The 20127-nt window shown below is 47.2% G+C and overlaps 1 protein-coding gene across 3 annotated transcripts in view; it reads right to left on the minus strand.

The window, feature by feature from the left end:
- Positions 1-929: 929 nt before the first annotated feature.
- The window catches only part of Fstl4 (follistatin like 4), a 411520-nt gene continuing 392322 nt past the window's right edge, over positions 930-20127 (minus strand). For all 3 annotated transcript variants that reach the window (XM_052757865.1, XM_052757866.1, XM_052757863.1), the window contains exons 14-16: positions 12860-12967; positions 3813-3922; positions 930-2257 (exon numbers count right to left, since the gene is read on the minus strand). In XM_052757865.1, coding sequence (XP_052613825.1) covers positions 1555-2257; positions 3813-3922; positions 12860-12967 — 921 coding nt within the window. In that variant the 3' untranslated portion in view covers positions 930-1554. The remainder of the gene's footprint in view (positions 2258-3812; positions 3923-12859; positions 12968-20127) is intronic.

Genomic DNA, 20127 nt, shown 5'->3' on the forward strand with positions numbered 1-20127 from the left:
GTATGTACAGCCTTGGACTGGAAGGGACAGTTGTTTAGTGGCCTATGAGGCAGGAAACTGGAGTGAGCAATGGGGGTTGCGCACGCATGCGGGAAGTGGGAGGGAGGTGTTTTCAAAGTCATGGCCATTGTTGGTAGGTCAAAGTGGCTGTTAGCCGAAATGTCTGGGGTAGACCCACTGTCTCAACGCCGTGGGTTTGCAGAATAATCATTCAAACTAGAAAGTTTTGGCCACAGACATGGGAGAGGACAGGAGTGTTCGGAGAAACCTGGGTGGGGGTGGGGGGTCTCTCTCTTGCTGAGAGTCTCTGACACAGTTGGTTCCCCATAGGGCTGGCTGGGTTGTGCCTCTTCCTGATGGCCTGAGAAGCCTACCACAGGCAGACAGGAGGGGCTGACACAGCCCTTTGTGGTTCTGCACTTTGGAGACTGTAGATTGGAGTGTGGGAATGAAAACACTTAGGGAAAAGGGGCTCTCTTGAGGTGTGGTGACAGGGGCTGAGGCATCAGTGCTGACCGCTCCTGCAGAAATACAGCCTTAGAACTCTGGATGGATGGCACTCATGGCTTCTGGATTTTGGCATTGTGCTCAGAGGCTGCTTACGCCTTACCAGGAAAGCCTGGTCTGCCCTGGGTCTGTACTTATGCTGGCGCATTAGGCTTCCTTAATAACGTGTTGCCTTTCTATGGTGAAAAGCAGGCACACAGGGCTCAGCTTGGTCTCGTGGGGACCCAGCACAGATTTTAACACGGTAGTTATGGGCTGCACTTGGGCCAACACAATGGTGTGGAGGGCCACTATTTCTTGGATGTCTATTTTTTTTCTGCACATGGGATGTACTGTTGGGACCCTCTCCCCTCAGAGACTTGGCCTAAGGCAGGGAAGAATATAAGCGGGCCTTGGAGAGCATCTCTCTGCATCCTCGCATCTGAGATTATAAAAAAATTAGTTTTAATCAAAAAATTCCAAAATAAAGCAAGTGATTTCCCCATTCCCCAAGGTGTAGTAAGTCTCGGAGGCTCTCCCGCAGGGGTATAGCACTCAGCTGGAAAAACAAGCAAGCAGCATCCGGGATGGGGCAAGTGAAGTCTCCAGCAGGGGTAGAAGGCCAGCCCGCTAAGAGGGACAGCCCTGCTCAACCCCACTGCCCAGGCCACTCCTTCAAGGGCACTGGCTGGGGCTGGCGGGTGAGGATAATGACTATGTGAAGGCAACCGACGGAAGCGTCAGCCTGGGCAGCAGGATCCCTCGGTTCTGTGGTGTCCCCAGGCGACGTGGTGTGCAGCCAGGAACAGAGGTGATTTCCTTGCACACATAGCATGTGTTCTCGTCACAGCTCAAGGCATTAAATCATACTTCTGAATGGAAACCCCCCGATCTTGGTTGCAGCGCATACCTTATACTAGGGAACTTGCAAGGAGGTCATTGTTGAACCACAAAGCGAAGGACAGGGTTTGGCTTTTTTGTCTGTGAAAATGTACAGTGCGCCTGGTTGGGGCTCTGGTGTCAGGACTAGGTGGTACTCCTGGACCCAAGGTTCCTGACTGGACCCTTTCATACCTCCCCGACCCACACAACTGTGGCCACACCCTCTGTGCCTGACACCTCACATCTCAGGGCGTTTTGTCTCCCGTTGATCAGGAACAGCGACTCTTGAGCCGGCGTGAGGAGGTACTGTCCAAAGAGCCCGCTGTCCCTCAGGATTCTGCGGGGTCCGCCCCAGGGTGGGGCTGGCCCTGTGGGGGGCTCCTTTAAGTTCTTCAGCCTGCCCATTTTCCCAGTGGACAGCTCGAGGAACAGCAGGTCTGGCTCCTTGTCGAGAGTGGCATAGGCGTTGAACTGATTGCCTTCAGTGAAGGAATGCTGAAATGCCAGGTCTGAGATGCCTGGGTTTATTTTTAGGTCATATAGGGTCTGGATTTCCCCCCGGACCGTGACCTCCTGCACGTGCAGCCAGGGGCCCTTGTTGGAGACACTGACGATGAAGCGTCCGTCAGGGGACACATGGGGGGTGCCTGTGATGTCAGTGTTAGGGCCCAGCACCGAGTCTGTGACACTGTCAATGAGCAGCTGTGGGCCGGCGGAGGTGGGGTTGTCCTGCTGGCATTGCACGAAGAAGTAGCCGCCCAGGTGGGTGTGCGCCATGGCTTGAGGCATGCAGCCATGGGGCTTCAGGCTGATAGTCTTGAGGGGCATCAGAGTCTCCAGGTCAACTTTGTGGACAGCAGACTCAGACTTGTTGAAGATGAAACCAAACCTGGGGGGAGAGCAATGGAGGTCAGAGAGCACACGGCCACTGTTGGGGGCAGAGGGCATCTGCCATTTGTTTTAAATGATGGCATCCTAACCCTTCAGCCATCTAATGGTCTAGTAATAGGAGCTATCATTCTGCAGGGGACACCTCCAGAGTCAGTTATCTACACTCTTCAGCCACATGCAGTTGAGTACAAATGTTCTTGGATTTGCATGTTTGCAAAACCCACTCATCTCTGAAAAAAAAAATGCTTTTGAAGGGCGGGGGAAAGGCCCTCAATGGCTTCTCTCTGGAGGTGCCTTTGGGCCACTTCCTTAGTGTATGTTAGCTGGGGTGGGGATCTGGGCTTGCAGGCCTTGGAGAAAAAGACTGACTCTTGCCCGGACTGTCACGAGGACCCTTGTCAGTCAGCCTGCTCCTGAGCTGTCTGGTAAGTCAGAATTTGAAGCCACGGATGCAGCTAAACAAGGACAGAATTCCTGTTTGTAATCCTGACACTGGGGCACGAATGCACAGCGTGGTCTCCCCTCTGGCATCCATGATGTGGGCAAGAAGAACCTCGGGCAGCTTTTTGCCCCAGAAGCCACATGGCCTGGTGGTGCTGTGATGCCCTTTGGCTACAAAGCCTAGGACCAGCTGCTTGCCTCTCTGAGCTTCAGGGACTCTAAAAGAGCTCTGTCTCTTTCCAGGGCAGTTGGGAAGATCAGATCCCAGAGGGAGCCCCCAGCAGATGGGACTCGATCTCATCTGGCTTCCTGAAATGCTGTTGGAGACTGACTGCAAGTATGGAAGATCTGACTTGAGGTAAGACTTAGCCTGAGATCCTGTGCCCGAGTGTCTTGCTCGCAAAGGCCCTTGGTGCTGAATGCATGTGCTTAAAGGAACAGGAGAATTCGGTTTCTATAATTTCCTTCGGGAAGAAAAAAAAAAGGCATCTCCTGAGTGGGCAAAATGTCCCAGACACGGGCTTGAAAGCATCCTTAAAGAAGCAAAAAGGGAGAAAACGATGCCCTAAAAAGGAACTTGAACTTAAAAAGCCACTCAGGAGCATCTGTGCCCGCACCACTCCTGGCTGGATCGAGCATCCTGGTGGGGGTCTCATGCATGCATTCAAGCTCTGAGGCCCTGCAGGGAAGGGGTTCTTAGGGAGGCTATTGTCCTCTTTAGGTGCCCAGCCTCAGCGTGCAGACATGAATCATTTCTTCCTGAAGACAGTGTCTGACGTCAGTACACAGAGGCAGTGAGATCTCTGGGGTCTTGATGGCACAGCAGGGGACTTTTGCAGAGCCTGTGGGTGCTCTATGAAGTGAGGAAGGAAGGGGAGTGGCCAGTCCCTAAGGACTCTGGGAACTGGGAACACTTTAATTAGAAGGTATGCTTCGCAGGGGAACCAGGCTCTGGGTCTGCTGTGCCGGGGTGTGTGGTGGTGGGGTAGGGTGTTCACTTCTCTATCCAAAGGCAGATCAGGAAGTATTGAGAGGGAGAGGGGACATGACTGCCCAGGCAGACGGGGTGGGGCTGAGCACGGCCCTGCAGAGTCCTGACGGACCAATCCTACCTGATGTGGTTGATGATGAGATTTGTTGGGGGTATAAAGAAGTCATCCACTCCTGCAAACGGTGTTCGGATGAGGTGCTGGCCCTGGCCAGCACTGGCTTCGGTGATGACCTGTAACAGAGAGGCGCCCGTTCAGGAGGGGCTGGAGCTCTGGGTATGTGCATGTTCAGCTGTAGACCCCACAGATGGTGAGATAGATGGTGGGTAAGCCCTAGTCTCAGGGAAGGGACAGGAGCCAAGTGGGAGCTGTTTGGGAATGTGGAGATTAGGCGCCAGTTCTTCCTGGAGTGCGAGGTGAAGGCCCAGACTGGCTACTCCCCACTCAGTCAGACCTGGCAGTCTGCTTCCTGCCACCCTGCAGGAGGGTGGGGTGAGGACCTAGGGAACCTGAGTTTCCAAGGAAGATTCCCTCCCTGGTGAGGTAATGTGTCAGAGACAGACTTCCTCACTTCTGGTGTTTGCATCTCTGCTCAACCTCAGGGAAGGAGCTTGAACAATGCACTTGTGGACTAGGACATTATTGAGCGTGTTTAGTGTTTTTGTATGTTTGTGTGGCGCAAGCACGTGTGTGTGCACAGGTGTGCATATGCTAGGAGAGGCTAGAGGTCAACCTTGGGTATCATTTCTCATGTCCTGTCCACTCCGTGTGTCTGAGCCCAGGTCTCTCACTGACCTGTAATTCATCACGTATCTGCGAGCCTCTACCTTCTCAGCACTGGATTACAAGTGTGTATTACCATGACTGGCTTGTTTTTTAAAATGGGGGCTCTGGGGATTGGAACTCGGGTCCTCATGCTTACCTGACAAGCACTCTGATTGAGCCATCTCCCTAATCTGGAGTTTATTTACTTTGAGGCTAGGTGCCTTAGCATAGGTTTCTGGGAATTTCTGTCCTATATTGCTGTCAGAATGTGAGACCCCAGAACTGGTGAGAGAAAGCAGGCATCCTGCAGGGCTGTCACTCATGCCATGATGGCATTTTGCAGTGTGACTCTGGCTGTGCAAAAGGGACTTGCTTCCTAATGTAAAGATTTTGGTCCCATGCTTTGCACAAACTGGGGCATGGCTGCCTCTGTCATGCTTTCTGCCCTGTAGACTTGGCAGAAAGCAAGTAGATCCACCCCCTGGTGTGTATCGCTGTAGTGTTGTTGAGTCAGGGCAAGGGTAGCTAGGTGGAGGGAGAGGTTAGACAGGGTGAGACAAAACTGGGTCCCCTGGGTGAAGCCACTTGGCTAACCAAGGTGGCCCATGACCCCCTGCCTTCTGTATATGGTCATCCATCTGTAGGTTCTAGGCCACTGCCCAGAAAGAGGCACATCTACACTACAGTGTGGGCTTGGCCAGCTCACAGGCAATTTTAGCTCAAGGGCACTGGGGATAGGAAGCAGACCCTCAACTCTCAACCAGGAGAGAAAAACATTTTTTTTTTTTCGATCATATTGTGGCCATGGCAGTAGTAGAAAGGACCCAGGTCTTTTGCAGCCCAAAGCCAGCCTACAGACAAGGGCAGTCTCTGGTGGGGCCTGCTGAACAGACAGTTTGAAGCATGCACACTTTGCCTTTTAGGAAAGGGGCTGCCTTCTGGCTCTCTCTTTCATGACAAAACAAACAGCAGCTGGCTTGCCTGTTCAGGCAGGTTGGAGGCTGGAGTCTTTGTATATCTCCATGCTAGCCTTGGGGGTGGGGGAATGTCAGCAGGCAAGATGCTGGAGCAGAGGGATGCATGCTGCGATTTCTAGTCTCCAAGTGATTTTTGAAGTTGTACGGAGCGTATTTTCCTGTGATTTTTTTTCTGTTTAACAAATGGCAGGATGATGCTTTCTTGACAAGTTCGTGGGAGAGAAGCTCATAGAACTGGGCATTAAGAAAATATAAGGATTGGACACTGGATCTAAGAGAGTGTCTGGGAAACATGGCTGAGACTTCCAAGGCAGCATGCAATCGCTGTTTGACACCAGGCCTGCCATTTCAGCTTATAACAGAGATGGAAAATTACAGACTGTGGTCGTCGGTCAGCGTCACTCACGCTTCACCACCCTGACACCCTATATTCAGAGGTGGCTTCATCAAACACAGCACCATGGACCACTGAGCCGATGCAGTGTGTCAACTTTATTTCTCTGAGCCCTGAGGTTCTTCTGGCCCTGGCCTTGTGTCCTAGCACATGGCTGAGCCCACAGATGCCACAAAGGTAATTCTGAAAGACCCCTGGTTCTGTGGGGTCATCTCAGGAGAGAGACCCAGATGGCAGAGTAGCATCAGGGGTTACCTGGAAAGAAGGGAGGGGACAAAGAGGCTGAGATTCTTCCTTAAATGGGTGGACAGTGCCAACTGAGAAGTAACGTCTAGAGGGACAAGCTAGAGGCCACTGAAAGCTGGGCCTGGGGTAAAAACCACTGGGTAAAATTGGTGATGCCTTATGGTCAAAACTGGTTGCTTCATGCATGGACTTACCTCCACACAGCCAGGGCAAAATTTAACAAATTCCTGAATATTGAATATTTAGGAGGAGGGATAGAATACTTCCAATGCTTTACAAGTACTAACAGCACAATCTTTACCCACACCTGTAGTCTTTTTCATTGTGTGTGTTTTGGATTTGGGGTACAGGGGTCTCCCTATATATTCCAGTCTGGCCTTGAACTCCCAATATTTCTGTCTTAGCATTCAGAGTTTCAAGGTCATAGGTATGCATGGTCACATACAGCTTTTTTATTGGTATCTAGGAACTTTTTTTTTAAAGGTTACTTAAAATAATTGTGTGTGTGTGCACGTGTGTACGTCTGTATGTGCACGCATATATGTGCAAAGAGGGCAGAAGGGGGCACTGGATCTTTTGGAGCTCAAATTGTAGGTGGTTGCAGGCCTCCTGTTGTGGATACTGGGGATCAAACTTGATCCTCTGCAACAGTGATAAGGACCCAATTGCTGGGCCCTCTCTCTAGCACCCAGGTTACCTTCTGGTTATCAGATATTACGGCCTATACCATCTAATTTTGCAAAACCTTTGACACTTTCCTTAGATTAGTGAAATACTTTTGTATCTATACGCATGTGAAAGAACTCTACTAGATGAGATGTTTCCTATATATTAAATTCAGCTCCTTGTCTGTGTGGATGGACTTTCTCAATGTGTTATTTTCTCTACTTGGTATGTACAATTTAGGCCCATCTTTGATCAAGCTATATTATATTTAATCACTGCTTTATACATTTACATTGTCAGGCACATAGCTATTCATCATCATGAAAGTCTCTCCTGCTGTCTACAGCTTTTAAATTGGAAGCCACCTCACCCAGGACTTGCATTCTCTCTCATGAGCATCCCTTTGATCAACTGTTACCACGGTTTCAAGTCTTGAGGTTTCTCCTTTTATTACGTCTCTCATGTCTTTCCCCCCCTTTTTGGTAATGGAGACTAAATCTAGGACCTTGGATGTGGTAGGAAAGCATTCTAGCGTGGAGCTGCATTCTGGTCCCTTTAACTAAGAAATGCATGCATGCACATGTGCAGGCCAGAGGCCAGCCTTGGGTGCTAGTGCACCCTCCTTTTAAAAATTAAAATATATTTTTGATATTTATTTTATGTGCATGACTGTTTTGTCTGCTCATATGGATGTGTACCATGTGCATGCCTGCAGAGATCAAAAGAGGGCGTCAGATCCCCTGGAACTGGAGTTATGGACAGCCGTGAATCACCCTGTTGCTGGGTACCAGATCTGGGTCCTCTGCAAGAATGGCCAGTGCTCTAACCACTCGTCTCTTTAACTCTATGTCCCTCTTATTTCTTTTTGAGGCCGTTTATTGAATTGACCTGAGATTTGCTATGTAGACTGGGTTGGCTGGTTAGAGTCCCAGGAATCATCCTGTTTCAGTCTCCCCAGAGCCCCCATATCCAGCTTTAAAAAAAAAAAAAAAAAGATTGGTTTTGTGTGAGAGACGACAGGTGTGAATATGGAGGTCAGAGGACAACTTTTGGGGGTCAGTTTCTCTCCTTCCACTGTGAGTTCTAGGGATGGAACTTGGTGGGTGGGGCTTGTGCAGCAAGTGTCCCCTCTCACTTAGCCATCTAGCTGGCACCACATTCACTTTTTCCCCTGTGGGCTTGGGGGTGGGGGTCAGGGTTCAGTGTTTGTAACATACGCACTTTACTGACTGAGCTCTCTCTCTGCCACACTTGTTCTTTTTTGAGGTAAGGGCTAAGTTGCCTAGGCTAGCTTTGAACTCACTTTACTATCTAGGCAGGCCTTGAACTCATGAACCTCTTTCCTTTACCTCCTGAGTAACTGTGATGCCAGTGTCACTAGGCTTGGCTTTATATTTCTTGAAAAAAAACTATTTCTAATGTTTCTCTTCTTTTTCTTTCTTTCTTTCTTTCCTTTCTTTCCTTTCCTTTCTTTTCTTTCTTTCCTTTCTTTTCTTTCTTTCCTTTCTTTTCTTTCTTTCTTCCTTTTTTTTCTTGAGACAGGGTTTTTCTGTGCAGTTTTGGTGCCTGTCCTGGAGCTCGCTCTGTAGACCAGGCTGGCCTCGAACTCACAGAGATCCACCTGCCTCTGCCTCCCTATGTTTTTCTTTTTTAAAGTCCAATCAAATAATTCTATTTATTTATGAATGACAGGGTCTCTCTCAAGTAGCCCAGCTAGCCTCAAATTCACTGTGGAGTAGAGGCTGACCTTCTACTTCTGATCTTCATGCCTCTACTTCCCAGGTTCTGAGATTACAGGTATATGCCACTGTGTATGATTTTCTGTGGTGCTGGGGATGGAGTCTGAGACTTTATGCATGTCAGGTAAGCACACTACTTACAGTCACATCCCCAGCACATTAAAAACACACACACACACACACACACACACACACACACACACACACACACAAAAAAAAAAAAAAAAAAAAAAAAAAAAACAAGAACAGGCTGGAGAGATGGCTTAGGGGTTAAGAGCACTGGCTGCTCTTCCAGAGGACCCGAGTTCAATTCCCAGCACCCACATGGCAGCTCACAACTGTCTGTGATTCCAGTTCTAGGATGTCTGACATCCTCAAACAGACATACATACAAGCAAAACAACAATGCACATAAAAGTAAAAACAATCATTAAGAAAAGAATTCTAGCTTGGGGGTGGTGGCGCATGCCTTTGATCCCAGCACTTGGGAGGCAGAGGCAGGCAGATATCTATGATTTCCCGGCCAGCCTGGACTACGGAGTGAGTTCCAGGACAGCTAGGACTATTATACAGAGAAACCCTGTCTCAAAACACCAAACCAAATCAAACCTAAAGAGAGATATTTGGAGAAATAGGATATTCATGCTCCAACATTTTCTCCACTCTTATCCCAAGAAAGCGAGACTTGCATTTTTACTCTGCCCTGGCTCCACTCACTCTTGATTACAATAACTTATACTTACTATATTTTTATTTGTCTTTCAGTCCCTAATTCTCCAGCTTTATGTAGTATATACACTTCCAGCCCTCTCTTAAACCTCCTCTGTCCCTCAATGCTGTGCCTCCTTTCTCTCTCTATACTGTGATAATGTCTCTGGTCTGGCTCATCTGATGCTTGTCATATCTTCCCTCTATGTCCCCTCAGGCTTCTTTAGTGTTGAGCCCCTGGATGCTCACACACACCCTCTTGTCTTCCTGGGTAAGTGGCGTCTTTGCTTGGACAGGACTATCGACGCTCAGCTCTTTGCTCTTCCAACCACATCGATGTCACGTGTGGTCTTCAGCTACTGTTGCAAGCGAGAGGTCTAATGTCATCCCGATTGTCTGTCTTTGATGGGCAATTTGTTTTTTTAGTCCTAAGGGGCTTCCCTTGTCAGAGTTTCCTTTCTTGGAGTTCCAGCATTTTATTAAAAAGTACCAAGAGAGACATTATTTCTCATTGCTTAGGACTGGGAGTTGTGAGCCCTCTTTGAGAACGAGTGGATGAGCATACATGCACACACCATGGCACATGTGTGGGGGGCAGAGGACAACTTTGTGGAATTAGTTCTCTCCTTCCATGTTTACACGGCTTCTGGGGATTTGAACCTGGGCTGTTAGGCTTGTGTGGTAAGCACCCTTACTCTGAGCCCTCTCTCCAGCCCTAGATCTTGTCGAATCCACACGATGACAGTTCTTTTTTTGAGACAGGGTTTCTCTGTGCAGCCCTGACTGTCTTAGAACTCACTTTGTAGACCAGGCTGTCCTCCAACTTAGAGATCCAGCCTGCACCACCACTGCCTGGCATGATTACAGTTCTTTAACTCAGCAATTATGTTCCAAATTTGTTTGATTTCTTTTTCAATAGTTTCGCTATGTTACCCTGGTTGTCCTGGAACTCGTGGGCATCCTTCTGCCTCGGCTTCCCCAGTGCTTGGATTATAGGTGAGTAGTACCATGCCTAACACATTTCCTGTTTGATTCTATCCCAACAGTGACCCCACACCTCTCTCTGAATATTAAGGGATCCTGTTCCACATCTCTAAATCTTCACAGGTTTTCCATTCAGGAAGATTTTCTTTTTCTTACAGGTTACTTCATAAAGATGCAGTTTTATTTTTCCTCTTTTTAAATCACTGCAGTTTTAAACTAGGAAGCCAGTTGCATTCCTTTTTAGTTGAAATGACCAATTTTCTGGTAGTCTCTCCTTGGATTTTGTTCTCCGCATTCTCAGGAAATCTGTCCCTGTTGTGGTTTGGCTGTACGATGTCCCCCACACGCTTATGGGTTTGAACACTTGGTCTCTCCAGCTGGTGACACAGTGTCAGGAGGTGACGCTGTGTTGGGAGGTGACAATCGATCGCTAGAGGAAGTGGGCTGCTTGAGGGAGGGAGGACCCTGACGAGTACAACCTGACTTTGTCTGCAGTACCCTGTCTGCATCCTAGCCACTGAGATGTGAGCAGGCAGCCGTCCCTTCCCACTGTCACACTTGGGAGGCATTCCTGCCAGCTGTGCTTCCCCAGATGTGGTGGGCTGGGCTGGCCCGCCGTGATGGCCTGCCTGTGCTTCGCCCGCTGTGATGGGCTGTGCCCGCTGTGAAGGGCTGTACCCACAAGCAATTCAGAGGGTATTTGGTTACAGAGAAAAATGAGTAATATAGTCCCCCACAGCTCTTCCAGCTCATTTTCTGTTCTTAGCAACCTTTATTTTGGCTCCCAGGACTTTTGGCAAGTTCTTTGGATTGTCAGGTTCACTGGACCTGGGCCTGGTATCTTCCCCTTGGGTCCAGGAAGGGCTGGGAGAACAGGGCAGAGTTGTCTCCATTTACTTCTGTGGATTCTAAAGACATTCAACCCTAGTGGCCCAAATCATTCATTTGCATGTAATGAGTTAACTCCTCCATGTATGCAATGGTTCTGTGCACTGCTTTTTAGGAGAACTGAGTTGACCATCAAGTGACTTTTTCATAGGGCTTAGTGGATCCCTGGGCAGAGAGGCAGGACCAGGCACACCCAATGCCAGTTAGTGTCAAACTTCCCTAGCTGGTGTGGGGAGGATTCCCACAGATCATCAGAGCCCAGCCTCTTCTCAGGAGGCAGCAGGTACAGGGTAGGGGCTTCAGAGCCATGCTGGGTGGGCCGGGACCAAGGGGAAATCACTATCTGTGGCCTAACACGCTGTTAGCACTGTCTGTGTGCTTTCTCTGTGGATTTAAGCACTTGGGCTGCTGCTCCTGTTTATCAGTTAGAACTGCAGTTTCAATAGAGTGTGTCTCCACCAAACTCACGTGGGGGGGGGGGGGGCTCTGATGCTGTGGTGTTGAAAGGCGGTGGGACCTTCTTGGGCTCTGTTAGTTCATGAATCCCTAATTTTTTTTTTTTTGGTTTGTTTTGGTTTAGTTTTTTGAGGCAGGGTTTCTCTGTGTAGTTTTGTTGCCTGTCCTAGATCTCGCTCTGTAGACCAGGCTGGCCTCGAACTCAGAGGTCTGCCTGCCTCTGCCTCCTGAGTACTGGGATTGCTCAGTACTCCTGCCCGGCTGAATCTCTATTCTCTTGAAGAGATTAAGGTGGTCCTTCTAGGATGGGTGAGTTCTCACAAGAATGGGAACATCATGCCTCTCTCTCCACCCCCTGGCACACGTGCCCTTCCACGTACATCTGCTTCCATTTTCTACACGTCCACCATGGTGGCAGGCAGCATTGCTGCCTTTGATCTCTCGCCAGAGGCTGACCAGGTAGAGCTGCTTGGTCTTAGATGAAACCATGAGAGAAAACAGATTTTTTTTCCTTTATAAATCACCCAGCTTCAGGTATTTTGTTATAACAACAGAAAGCAAATGGGAAGAGCCCACATTCATGACTTGATTTAACACTATCCTCTAGACAGTCTGTTCATTCCAAGGAGAAGAAGATCTTGCCTTTCTTTTCACTGTCTGGACTCCAGAGGCTCATCCTGTTTGACTCTCAGAGTTACTGACTCGGGAGAAGCAGGTGTGGTGGGGCTGGGTAGGGACTGGGTTGTCAGGACATTAGAATTTGACCATTTTACAGGGTTTGCAGTAGCATTCCTGGTTGAAAATGCCCTGTGAACTGCCTAATGGGGGCATTGCTCGGGGCTGTTTCCGGTTTCCTTCTGTTGGTGTAATAAAATATTCTGACCTGGAGCCGTTTAGGGAGGAAAGGATTTATCTGGCTCACACTTCAGAGTCACAGTTCATCTTTGAGGGAAGTCAAGACTAGAACTCAAGCAGGAGCCTGGAGGCTGCTGCTTGCCAGCTTGGGTACAGGCTCATGCTTGGCTAGCTTTCTTACACAGCCTAGAACCGAGTGTATAAGGGATAGTGCCTCCCGCAGTGGACTGGATCCTCCTCCTTCAATTAACAATCAAGACTATTCACCCATGGACATGCCTACAGGGCTACTCTGCTCTGAACAGTTTCTCAGCTGAGAGTTTCTTCTCAGATAGACAGGTGAAGCTTGCTAATACTGTCTCCTGCTTTCTACTCCAGCCTTTGTGGAAATAGTTGGGATAGGTGGCCACCCAGGGAAGCATGAGACAATCATTTTATTGCAACAGAATCTTGCTATAGTCTGAGTGCCAGCTTTCAACATGCTCCACATACCTGCAGGCTTGGTTGGGACTTGTGCACGTCCCCCCAGCTCAGGACCCACACTTGGTCATGTGACTTGTCATAGGACAGCTTGGCTGGCAGAGGGTCCACACCTATGGACTTGAAAAGAAATAGTGACAAGTTGGTCATTGCTGAGGCTGACATGATGCTTATTTTGGACTTGTGTGTATGTGGTTATCTCACTAGGGGAGTTGGGAAGCTGGCCTCAAACCCTAGTCAATAATCCTGATTGGAAACTCGGTGAACAAGCCTTCACATGGGATTTGTCCTCAGAGGGCAAGGGACTCTGTGAGTTGTCCCCTTTGAAGAACTTAGTTTCTTGCTCGTATCTCACCTAAAGTATCCTAGGTCCAACTTGGACAGAGACTGAGCACAGAGTCTTTAAGACTTCCACTCAAGAACCAGCTCCAGGGGGCTCTTTTTAGTCTTCCTGGAAGTCTTGGGGGCTCTTGGGCCCTCAGCATCCGTCTGGGTTCTGGTGAGTGGTCCTTTCCCATGACCATCTGAGGTAGATTTGGAGGCCACCTGTTGCTACCCAGCTCTTACCTTTGTTCTACTCTGTGCTGCCTCTTTGTTGCACGTCAATCAGTCGAAGGTTCTGGACTCAGACTACAGCATCACGCAGGCACACACCCCCTTTTTCAATGGCAGCACCTGAAAATTTGCTACCTGCCAAGGCTATAGCTTCTCCCAAGGCCCTGCCACAAGAATGCTCTTTTCTTCTTTTTATAGTATAGTTTTTTTAAAATTATGTGTATGTTGTGTGTGAGTTCAGGTGCCTGAGGAGGTCAGAAAAGAGCGCTTCGGTCCCCTGGAGCTGGAGTTTCAGATGGTTGTGAGTCAACTATGTAGGTGGTGGGAACCAAACTCAACTCCTATGTAAGATCAACAAGCACTCTTTACTGCTGAGCCATCTCTCCAGCCCCATAGTATAGTTTTTGTTACAAAACTGCTCCTTGATGCTCATGCCACTAGACTATGAATCACCAGCTTTTCTCATAACCCCCATGCTCAGTGAAGATGCTGACACAGGTTCTCTGTCATCTTTTTCTGCCCATTTGGCCACCACGTTTGATGCCTTCAAATCCATATGGATAAGCCCTGTCTTAGGGTTTCTATTACTGTGGTGAAACACCATGACCAAAACAACTCGGGGAGGAAAGGGTTTATTTGGCTTATGCTTCCACACCACTCTTCATCATTGAAGGAAGTCAGGACAGGAGGCAGGAGCTGATGCAGAGGCCATGGAGGGGTGCTGCTTACTGGCTTGCTCTGCATCACTTGCTCAGCCTGCTTTCTTATAGAACCCAGGACCATCAGCCCAGGGTGGCCCCACCCACAATGAACTGGGCCTTACTCCACTGATCACCAATTAAGAAAATGACCTACAGGCAGCTTGGCTGCAGCACCATTTTATGGAGGCATTTTCTCAATTGAAGCTTCCTCCTCTCGGATGGCTGTAGCTTGTGTCAAGTTGACATAAAATGAGCCAGCACATGTCCCCAAAGCCCCACTTTCTCCATGGTTTCAATGGCTTTTCCTCCGCCAACATAACTTATACCTCATCAACATAATTTCTGAAATTTCACTTTCATCCATAGTCTAGCATTTTTAGTCTGTGGGGAAAAAATGACCATCTCTGTCCACATTGGCCCAAATTTCCCTAAATAAGTGTCTTTTGAGCCCCCTACCCACTTCTCATTTTCTGCTTCCATCTCTGTAGTGAGGTGTCCCAGACCTCCTCAAAAGTTCATCTGCCACTTCATGGCCCTCCTCTTAACTTTGCAGGACTTCATGTGTTCACCACTCCCTTTTAGAAGTACTCCACTGACCTCTCTGGCTCCTCTACTTCCTCCTAAGATCTGGTATGTCCCAGATCTTCTCTGTTGAGGACCTCCCCGTAATGTGCAGAACTGAACTTGTGATTTTGCTTCCTGCTGAAATGTCTTCCTTCCCCACTGTCACGACTCACTTCACTTCCTTGTTCTAATTGATAGCACCCACCCAAGTCCCAAGGAGAATCTCTACTTTTCTAGCCTTGACCGACCCTCAAGGTCGATGTAACCTCCTGTGAGCCTGGCATGTATCCCTGCTTTCACTTACTCTGGTGGTTGGTGTTCACTCTCATCTGGACTGGTTTTGGAATCACCCAGGAGACACAGCTCGAGCTATTCTTGTGAGCATGTTCCTGGCGAGGTTTAATGTGGTGATATATTATTTGTAATCTAGGAAATAAAGCTTGCCTGAAGATCAGAGAACAGAGTTAGCCATAGAGGTCAGGCAGTGGTGGCACACACCTTTAATCCTAGTACTCAGGAGGCAGAGATCTGTCTGGATTTCTGTGAGTTCAAGGCCACACTGAGCTACATGAGATTAATCCAGTCTAAAAGAGAAACAGAGCCAGGCAGTGGTGGCACACACCTTTAATTCTAGCACTTGGGATCACACATCTTTAATCCCAGCACTAGGAAGGTTGAAACAGGAAGTGATATGGTTGGACAGAGAAAGGAATCTGAGGCGGGAGGAGACAGGAGCTCTGCCTCTTTCAGGGTCTTTCAGGCTGAGGAGTTGGTGAGGTAAGAGGTGGTGGCTGTGGCTTGCTCTGCTTCTCTGATCTTTCAGCTTTCATCCTGATACCAGGCTCAGGGGTTTTTATTAAGACCAAGTAGGATTCATACAACAGTTTAAGGAGAGGAGAATGTGGGCTGAACCCTCCACAGACTGGGCCCAAGGCTCACTGAAAAGGGAAACAGGAAAAGGCGTTCTGAACACCAGCCTTCATCTCTCCTTCCTGACTGTAGACTCAAGATGAGCAGCCGCTTCCCACTGGAGATGCTTGCTGCTGTGACGGACCAGACCCTGAAACCTCAAGCCCGAACAGACCCTCTCCCTTCAGTTGCTTCTTGTCAGGCGTCTGGTCACAGCAACGAGACAAGTGACTAATACATTTCCCAAAGGCTTTGGCACCCAGCACTGCCATGATCCTACTGGGAGCTTTCCGTCCCACGACAACGCTACCATCTGAGGACTTGAACGGCTGAGCCATCTCTCCAGCCCTTGATCTTTCTCTTTCAAGACTCTCTCTCGCATACACCCCATTCATCTGTTCTCTTCACTGCAAAATTTCCTTGGTGTTTAGGCAGTAGCCATTGTCTTCCCTTTCTACTTAACCCCATCCTGTGAGATTTCATGCTCCTGCTCAGTACTGTGAAAGAGGGAGCTGAAGAACTAAGCCGAAAGTGGATTACACTCAGAATGGGATTTTCCACGGTCTCACTGCGCTCAGCAGCTGAAGTGAGGCAGGAGCAAGAACCGGAGTTAAAAGCCCCGGGATTAGGGGATGGACTGAGCAGACTTGGCCCTCAAGAAATTTGAAAATGATCAACTCACTACTCTTTCTGCCTAGCAGATGAAAGGCTAAATCCTTTCTGGTGGATGACAGCCATTTAAAGACTTTACAACTTAAAAATATGTAGAATGTTTGGATTAAAAAAAATCACTAGGCATTTCAAGAGGCAGATATCTTCTTACTTTTCCAAATCACAATGTGAAGGGCCACAAGAGGATAATTAAGCATTTATATGAAGTAAGGTGGTGGTGATGACGGCACAAGACTTTAATCCCAGCACTCTGCAGGCAGGCTGATCTGTGTGAGTTTGAGGCCAGCCTGGTCTACAAAGCGAGTTCTAGGACAGCTTGAGCTGCTACACAGAGAAACTTTGTCTCAAAGTCAAAAACAAACAACAAAAAAGAATTTATATGAATCTGGGAATTAAATAGCAAATTTGAAGGCAAAAATGAATTATCTGATATAACAATAAATAGGCAAATCCATATTTAATGAAGGAGAAGGTAGGATTAGCAAACTGAAAGACATATTGTAGGACATACAAAACAAGAGAAGACATGTGGGATACGATGGAAAGACAAATCATTTTAAAGAGGGGGTCCTGAGGAAGGAAGTGAACCCGAACCAGCAGAATAGTTAAAGACATAAGTGCTGAGAACTTTCCCATCTGTTAAATGTTCAATCCACAAACTCAGGAGTCTCTTGAAGCCTTGAATCAGAATAAACTGCAAAGATCACCACATGAGAAGCATGGCAGTTAAAGCGCTGGCCAAAGAGGAACTCGGAGGCGTGAGGGAAGATACAGTTGGTCCAACAGCAAAGGAAGACATCTGGAGGGTGTCTTAAAACGCTGAAGGAAGGTAACTGTCACCTAGCATTATGCAGAAATAGAAAATATTTTCACTTCAAACAAAAATGACCTCTGTTGCCAGCAAAAGAACTAAGAAAAGTGACCTCATTCCAGCCCTTTGGAGGATGAGGCAGGAGGACTGAGTTTAAGGTTAGCCTGGCCTATGGAGTGAGATGTTGTCAGAACAACTACCACCTACCTCAGAAAGGAAGTGGACTAGAAAGTAAATATCAGTTATTGCCTGGATATATGCATGTATGTGTATTTATATACAGTAATAATACATAATAATACAAAAGGCAGGAAGAAGGTAGGTTAAAGGAGTTAGCGTTTTAATGTTGAGGAAATGAAATGTGATGGCTAGTGTTAAAATTTATTTTGTGGGATATTTGTACACTGTGAAGAGGTATTGCTGTGCCTGATACAATAAAAAGCTGAACAGCCAGCTGGGTGATGGTGGCGCACGCCTTTAATGCCAGCACTCAGGAGGCAGAGCCGGGCTGATCTCTGTGAGTTCAAGGCCAGCCTGGGCTACCAAGTGAGTTCCAGGAAAGGCGCAAAGCTACACAGAGAAACCCTGTCTTGAAAAACCAAGAAAAAAAAAAAGAAAGAAAAAAAAGCTTAACAGTCAATAGCTAGGCAGGAGAGAGAGGTGGGACTTCCAGGCAGAGAGAAGAGGATGAATGAAGCCCACAGGAGATGCCATGGAGACATGGAACAAGTCAGATACACAGAATGGGAGAGAGGTAAAAGACACATTGTAGACTTAAAAATATGGGTTAATTTAAATTGTAAGACCTAGTGGGAGAAGCTAAGGTAAGGCCGAGCTTTCATAATTAGTAAGTTGCTGTGGGATGTTCTGTATGTTAAATGTGTTGCTCTGATTGGTTAATAAATAAAACACTGATTGGCCAGTAGCCAGGCAATAAGTATAGGCAGGACAAGGAGAGAGGAGAATTCTGGGAAGTGGAAGGCTGAGGCAGAGAGACTCTGCCAGCTACCGCCATGACAAGCGAGATGTAAGGTACTGGTAAGCCACGAGCCACATGGCAACTTGTAGACTAATAAAAATGGGTTAATTTAAGATATAAGAACAGCCAGCAAGAAGCCTGAGCCATTAGGCCAAACAGTTTAAGCAATATAAGTCTCTGTGTGTTTACTCGGTTGGGTCTAAGCAGCTGTGGGACTGGTGGGTGAGAGAGATTTGTCCTGACTGTGGGCCAGGCAGGACTGGAGAAACTCTAGCTACAGTAAGTGTCTGTCGTTATTTGGGAGCTGACGGACCGAAGGAAAGACCTACTACCTTTATATTTGACATAAATTAGAATCATCTGGGAAATGGGCAGTTGGGCATGTCGAGGTCAGATTATCTTGGTTATATTAATTGAGGTGGGAGGTCCTGCCACTGTAGGTAGCACCATTCTCTAGGCCGGGAATTCTGGATTGAGACAGGGTTTCACTGTGTAGTCCTGCCTGTCCTGGAACTCGCTCTATAGACCAGGCTGGCCTCAAACTCAGAGATCCACCCACCTTTGCCTCCAAAGTGCTAGGATTAAAGGCATACACCACCATTGCCCAGCTACTAATTCACTGTTTTCTGTTTTTTTTTTTAATTTATTTTTATTTTATGTGCATAGGTGTTTTGCCTGTATGTGTATCTGTGTGAAGGTGTCAGAACTCCTGGAGCTTGAGTTATAGACAGTGGTAAGCTGCCATGTGGGTTCTAGGAATTGAACCCAGGTCCTCGGGAAGAGCAGCCAGTGCTCTTAACTGCTGAGCCATCTCTCCAGCCCTGTTCTCTGCTTCTAACTATCAATGTACTGTGACTGTTGCTTCAGCTTCCTACCTGACTCCTTGCAATAATGGATTGTGATCAGAATCACACTCTTTCTCCATTAAGTGCTTTTGTCAAGAGTACATTAGCACAGCAACAAGAAAGGAAGCCAAGACATGAAGTAACCATTTACATGTGATAGTATCAGTGTAAGGATGTGTGTTGCAGTCTCTATGATACTAATAACGTGAGTACATCTTCAATAAACAGAGGGAAAAAAAAGAACAAAAATCTTTGGCAAAGCCAAAAGCAAGCAACATAAACAGGCTAAATAAAAGGTAAGATGATAGAAGCACTCAACTGTACAAATTATATTAAATATGAATGGATCAAATATTTTAAGTAAAAAACTAAGGTAGTTAAACTAGATAAAACTTAAATGTTATGAAATATCTTAAATATAAGGCATAAAGAGGTTGGAAAGTAAAAGGATGGAAAAACTGTAGCATGAGAATACTAATTAAAATATGATTTAGCTATACTAACATTATTTTAAAAAAACCAGATTCACAGCATTACCAGAGATAAAAGGGATATTTTGTGAGGAAAAAGAGAATCTTTCCCCTAGGAAGAGACTATAATCTTAAAGCAAAAATGGAGAGAACTCGTGGAAGGAGATAACTCTATAGCCACAGTGGGTTGTAAAAACACACCTCAGCAGCTGATAGATCAGACAAAACGAGTCACCTGAGAAAGGAGAGCTGAGCAGCACAATGAATCAACTTGACATCACTGACACATATTGAGTAGCTCATCTAACACTAGAATACATGTTCTTGTAAAGTAAACATGAAACATTCATCAAAGTTGATCACAAGCCCTGTTTTAAAAAAAGATAAAAATTACTCAATGTGTTCTCTGACCATGGGAATCAAACTGAAAACCTGTTGCATATACCAGGAAAAACCATAGCTCTGGCTATATCAAATGTTCTTCATATGTGCTATTTCCCAGGGGCCAGAGACTGCTCTGCCGGTTGGTTAAATTTCTAGTCACAGTCCTTCAGTTGGAAATCACTATTGCCCAGCATTCCTTGCACATGTACCTGGTCAATCCAATTCCATGCTTAGCTTTTACCTTTCTCCTCAAACCTCCAGCCCTAGTGATAATCTTCCTTCTGTTTCACTGAAAAAAATCCAAAAGAAAGTAATCTACCTTCTGCCCCCTGAATTGCCTAGTGGTACCTAGTGGAGGGATATTCTCCTGGCTAAGGCTGGTGTCCCCAT

Source organism: Peromyscus californicus, unplaced genomic scaffold (assembly GCF_007827085.1).
Source record: "Peromyscus californicus insignis strain IS unplaced genomic scaffold, ASM782708v3 Scaffold_3__1_contigs__length_106647218, whole genome shotgun sequence".
NCBI lineage: Eukaryota > Metazoa > Chordata > Mammalia > Rodentia > Cricetidae > Peromyscus > Peromyscus californicus.